The sequence below is a fragment of the Nicotiana tomentosiformis genome, chromosome 8, assembly GCF_000390325.3.
Source record: "Nicotiana tomentosiformis chromosome 8, ASM39032v3, whole genome shotgun sequence".
NCBI classification, from domain to species: Eukaryota; Viridiplantae; Streptophyta; class Magnoliopsida; order Solanales; family Solanaceae; genus Nicotiana; species Nicotiana tomentosiformis.
Window position 1 is genome coordinate 135,909,236 of NC_090819.1, and position 6,560 is coordinate 135,915,795.

At 35.1% G+C, this 6,560-nt stretch overlaps 1 protein-coding gene across 1 annotated transcript; it reads right to left on the bottom strand.

Annotated features, from left to right (window-relative positions):
• Positions 1–3,708: 3,708 nt before the first annotated feature.
• LOC104094542 (BTB/POZ domain-containing protein At5g41330) lies at positions 3,709–5,630 on the bottom strand. Its single transcript, XM_009600494.4, has one exon. It carries the CDS (start codon positions 5,430–5,432, stop codon positions 4,041–4,043), a length of 1,392 nt encoding a protein of 463 aa, XP_009598789.1. The 5' UTR covers positions 5,433–5,630; the 3' UTR covers positions 3,709–4,040.
• Positions 5,631–6,560: the final 930 nt, after the last annotated feature.

Below are 6,560 nucleotides of genomic sequence, written 5' to 3' on the forward strand. Positions count from 1 at the left end.
TCTACACTGCATACGCTTCTATAGAGAACAACAATACGAATTCTTCTTCCAGTATCGTTCAAGAAGATGAAATTGCAATGGTGAAAATAAAGGAGGAAGAAGGAGATAACGAAGAATCAGTAAATGAAAATAGTGATGATGAGGAAGCAGATATTGAATATCCTGGTGAGATTGATCAAGTGCTCGAGCAGCTGGACGGTGAGGTTTCACCTGGATGGACTCAGCGTCTTCGCTAACGGTGCAACGATGAGGGAACAACGGAGTATTGGTTAGAAAATGTTGACCTAGTCAACATCAGGAAGGAGGGATTTGCACCTTCTGTATGTTGGATTTCAATTTCAGGAGATGAGAGCAGGGCTGAAAAAAAGTGAAGGACTAAAGAATATAATAATTAGTCAGTAGTTGCTGAAGTGAATTAGAGTTTATTGTGAAGGAGAAAAGAATATAAAAACTAGTGCGACATCTTTTACATGTACCATTGTGATTTGTGAACGTTCCAAATTAGTCGCGCAGTGAGTTTCGGATATCGAATGGCTAAAGATATTTTTCAAACTTTTTGAAAAAAGGAAGAGAACCCCAACATACAGGTTAAGATTAAACATACATAACTTTCAGGTTTGCAAGTTTTTAATTTCTAATTTTGACAGAGGTTTTGTGTTCTATTGTCCAGATTACGGCAGCCCGGTGCACGAAGTATTTTGCGTTCACGCAGGATCCGTGGAAGGGCCGTATCCTAAGGGGGTGTGTGATGTAGGCCGCAGCCTACCGTAATACAAGCTTTAGTGGTTGATTCCAGGGCTCGAACCCGTGGTCTATAGGTCACACGGAGACAATTTTACAGTTGTTCCATGGCTCCCCGTCCTATTGTCCAGATTATCAGTCTGAAAAATTTCAGTCTGCAAACATGAATAGTCTCTCAAATTTTGGCAACTAGTTGCAAACTTGTTGAGCAATCAAAACCAACCAACATACCAAATTAACTATGCTTTATCTAAAGGCTAAAATGATGCAAAATCTAATTGAGGTACCAACCAGTTTATAAACTATGTGATTTCCTTTCACCACGTGGTTATATATAATTAACTCAATCAGCTGTTGATAACAACAATATAACCAGTATATTTTCACAAGTAGAATATGAGGAAGGTAGTATGCACGTAGTCCTAACCCCAATCAGCCGCTGACATGTTCACTAAATACAGAGAAAAGATTCCTCATCTCAGATTAAGTTTGCTGATTAGACTGATGTCTAGATGCCAGGCCAAAACTTTGGTAAAGCTGATGCCAATTAGTGGCTATAAAACAACATGACAATAAGTTTGGTAATTAAACAGATTGTCTAGGATGCATAAGACAAAGCATTGGTAAAGCTGATGTCAATTAGTGGATGTAAAACAAGATGACAATTAACATAAGACGGAACCAAGTGTTGGGTTTTTAAGCTTAAATGTAGCTTAAAAGAGGGTGAATGGAAAATGGAGAAAAATTAAAAATATTTGAGTTTCCCTCATTGACAAAGGGACATTGTCCCATATTGGAAGAGGAAAAAGTTTTTATGGGTATATATACAATTGCACTTCTTCTAGCTCTAAAGAGTTAAGAAGAAGGCAAGCCTCACGCCGTCGTCGTCACCGCGGTGTGCTCGACTCGGCTCGGGTCAAATAATTGATTTTTTGGACCAAATTTATTTGTTAATATTAAATCCAACTGAACAGTATATGCCCTTCGCTTTTTGTAAAAGACATTTATAATATGGCCGAAACAGTTTGCACCTCTTTGGATTTGAAGAAACAGTTTGCGCCTCTTCAGATTTGAAGAAACAGTTTGCACCTCTTCGGATTTGAAGAGTTGCATCTCTTAAGTTTTGAAGAGTTGCACCTCTTCAGTTTGAGCTCAACATTGGCTATAAATACCAGTCCATTCTCTAAAATTTTCCATATGAATTTCTAACTTCTCCTCCTTTCTTCTGCATTGTTTTAACTTCAAACAAAGCAACAGTAAGTGTGATTTGCTACCGAACTTTGTGTTCGCTGAAACACTGGGGTTTGAAGTATCGCTACACCAGTGTATAATTCGTTCTATCCTGGGAGAAAATAATCCACAACCTTGGGTACTAGGAGGGGATTAAATTACTTAAGGAAACACTGTGAATTCAGTGAGCTTGGATTAAATTTTGTTTCTTTTATATTTATGTTTATATGTTATTTTATCTTCTCCAGAATTATTTTACAAATACAGAGTAATAACACTAAGATCCAAATAAAGCTTCATCACTTCCATCCTTTTCGATATAATATAATATCATTGACTCATTTATCCGGGTAGTTTCATATTCCATTAGATTTTTATTACTGCCAGATACTTTTGTTCTGGTTATTCTATTATCTTGTAGGAATTACTGTTTTTTTTATTTTTTCACTACTGTTTTTCTCTCTCTATTATGTTATGATTGATTATGCATGCTTGCTAGAGCCGAGGGTCTATCGAAAACAGCCTCTCTGTCTGCACAAGATAGGGGTACCCTCCCCATACTCCACGGATTATATTGGGTATGTTATTTTTGTTGTTTGACTCATTTAGCACTTTCTCTAATGAGGTGTCTCAACTAGGTGACTATTGAAAACCAGACTATTCAGCAACTGAAGTTTACCATTGGATTTGGAGCATTTATAAGCGAAAAGATATATATATAGTTTTCCTATTGACAAAAGAACAGTACCTTTTCTTACTTATCAGATGCTAATACTCAAAAAAGTTTGCAGGAACTCAGATTATCAAACTAACACCATTAATATTCCTTCTCTTTGTTATCAGTGGCGGAGCCAGAATAAGGGGAATCAAAATATAAATAAACAAACTCACCAAAAAGTTAAGGGATGTCGCTATATAGTATATATACATATTTTTAAAAATTTACCAAGCTATACAGTGTAATTTTCCGGCGAAGGGGCCTCCTTGGTACATGTGGCTCCGCCACTGTTTGTTATTAATTTATGGCATAACTTTTATTTGACTCTTGAATAAATATGATATGATCACGAATACGCAGATACCGGATACCATGTGAGAAACCAAAAAGGACAATAAAAGGAGAAAATTCAATGGAACTGTATTTGGGGGACTTGGCCGCTATTACTTAATTTATATTATTGAGATCTATTCTAAGCAGTCCCATAATGACAGAATCAAGTGAAAACTAAGAAACAATTCCACTTGTATTGTACAAAACACATATAACATGTGCTATATATGTCCCAGCAGCCAGCAAGATTTTCTGGTAAAGTAAAATAAGGATCCCTCAATATCACAGCAAATTCAGACCCAAACAACTGGTGACAAATTGAAATTGAAATAAGCAACAACAACAACAATAACAATAAACGCAGTGAATTCTCACAAGTGGGGTTTGGGGAGGATCCTCGTGCCGAGGGTTTACTGGAAACACCCTCTCTACATTCACTGTAGGGGGTAAGGTTTGTGTACTATCTACCCTCCCCAAACTCCACTTGTGGGAATATACTGGGTTTGTTGTTGGGGTATGGAAAGGTATTGTGTATGCAAACCTTACTCTTACTCCGAAAGGGTAGAGAGGTTGTTTCCGTGAAATTGAAATAAGCGAGTCACAAAAACTCAGAAAATGGGAAGGCTGGAAATTGTGACAGTGGAATCATACATAAGGTAGAGAAAAGCAAGCTCTAGATGGAAGAAATTGGCAAGCATATTATGTTTTGATATTCCACACATCATATACATACAATTTTTTGCAATGAACTAAAGAAAGTATTTACAGATAAATAAATAAGAATCAGAAATTGAAAACAAGGTGGTTACTTAGTAAAAACAATTCCAGCTAATCTACTCTTCCACCAACTGAAACCACTCGACCGATCTCACTTGAAAATTGGTGTAAAAGTTGCCGAGCTTACCCTTTCTTTCTACTAGAGTCGGGCCGATCGGGTGTCTTCATTCAAGCGACAGTACAGAAGAAGAACGAAATGAAGTGAGAGGCCGGGGCCAGGGAAAGCCAAAGCTTGTAAAATCTAAAATCCCCTTACTGAACTCTGCCAAACTTCAACATATTGCTGATCTTTTCTTGTAACAAACATTTTGTTCCCTCCAAAACTGAAGTGTGTTATCTTATTACCACAAATATCTTTTGCTCTTCCCATTGAGTTTTTCCTAAAGACTCTATCTTTTATAGAATTACCAATCAAAACCTCTGACCACAATTCAAGATTTCCTCCTTTACTACAAAATACTTGATTTCCATGACTCTCAATCTTACAACCAAAACCTTCTTTTTTACCATTTGTTACCTTTCTTTGATCACCAAGACAAGTCCAAGAATTCTCACCACCAATATTCCTCAAATCAGAAATGAAAACTTCACCCGAATGCACGCCAACTTTCAAAATGGCGGAAAGATCATCCGAAACTGTACAATCAGAGAAACAATCAACATTTTCCTTTATCTCCCACACTACATTACCTGACCTTATATCCCAAAATCTAATATTCCCCCTTACACCAGAAGGTCCGCTATGCGATCCAGCCGCCATTAACAAGTTATGACTAGAAATCCAACTCAATTTAGTAGCTGGAATTGCTGAATCCAATTCAGCACCAAATATTTCATAATGTCCAATCTCAGCAACGGGCCTAAAACTATCATTAAGATCATATATCATAATGCAGTTAGAATTTCTCCTACTTGATTCAAAACTAGTAAACAAGAAATCTTTTGAGGATCCAATTGCTTGTACTGTTGAACCAGATTTAGTCACATTTTCCCAATTTAATGTCTCCTTAACAAACCCTTTACTAACATCAATAATTTGTAATCCTGAAAAGTCAGTAGCACCAGCTGCTACAATACTAGGGGACAAAGATAACATAGAATCAATTCCAGCAAATTGAGTCAAAATAGTGGATTTTCTCTTAAGTGACCAATCAAATGAAGTTATTTTACAACCATGAGCAACTTGAACTGAACCAAGTTGAGTTGTGGAAATAGCAGTAGGTGAATCCCTACCACTTAAAGGCAAAATAACAGATTTTTCAAGATCAAAAGGCTCAAACTGAGATGGGTTTGATTGAGAATTCAACAAAAGGTGTTCTACACCATAGAACTGAGATTCAAAAATCAAATCTTGAATATCAAAGGTTTTAGCTTTTGAGGGTAAATTTCCAGTTCTTAAAAGGGAAAGTAAAATAGAGAAAATTTCAGGGTCTCTATCAATAAAAGGAATGACACCAATATCAAAATTGGTAATTTCAGAAAGAAGGGATTTTGAACCTGATTGCTTTAAGGTCTGTTTGGTTGTTTGAAAAAGCTGACCTCCAACATCAATGGTGATAATATTTGAAGCTGAATCAATGGAGTTTCTTGAAAAACTATAAGAAAGAGGATTAGATCCAGCAAAAGGTGGCATCTTTTTGAGAATCCAAAAAGAATCAGAACCAAATAATTTTTTCAAGAAAATAAAGTTGGGACTTTTGGAATTCAATCAGAGGAAATATAAAGACTCAATTTTTATTGAAAATTTGGTAGTTTAGGTAATTCAAGAATGTTCCTTCAAGAGTATATATATAGGGGCTTGATTTTCTAGAAAGTTAAAGTTGGGATCTTGGAATTCAACAGACTAACAAAAAAAGACTTATTATTTTTAGACTATTATTATTTTTAGAAGTTTCGTGGTTGGATGATGAATAAAGAATGGAGAAAAATAAGGGAAAATTAAGTTATTAAAAAAATGTGGATTTGCTAAAAAAGGGGCTCTAGAAATTAGAAAGTCAAAAAGACCGCAGCTGGTCAATAATGGCTTTTTGTATTTTGGTTTCTAGAATTTCAAGTTGTTGACTTTTATTGCACGAGGGTTAATGTAGCATTCCAACTTAGACCACATTTTTGTTTTTGTTTTTTTATTTTTTAGTTTTTTTTTTTGTTTTTTTTTTGTGGTTTGGGAATGGGGAAAAGGAACAAAAAGGAGTATAGTTTATAGACGAAAAGGGAAAGGAAAGAGGATTATATGAATATAGTTAATGATCTTTTAATTTTGTACTGTTCAATCAAGAATTTGAATAATACTAAAGGCTAGTTCTTTTAGAAAAATTATACGGTATAGTCGCTATCAGAATAATAGTCGATTATATATATATATAAATTTTATATACTTTTGCGGCTATCAGATATAAATAATTTCGGTTGCGAATTAAAAGTGATCTTTGCCCTAGTCTTTTATAATTAAGTTCATCAAATGAAAGTTAAAAAAAGCTTGATTTATGTCTTGAACAAGTATTGAAATTAAAACATGAAATATTATGTGTATTAATATTATGGCTATTTAGGGGAAGGTGGCACTGCAATTATTAAAATCCAAAACAATGTCAACCCTATAATGAACTTTTAATTTAATAAATCTTTAGGTACACATCCCCTATAATTTGGCCAACATATGTTAATTACTCTCAATTGAAAGTTACAACTAATAGTCGCATATCTTGGGGACCAAACAATATTGGCGGCATGCTTATGGGTTTCTATTATATTGCTTCTTCTT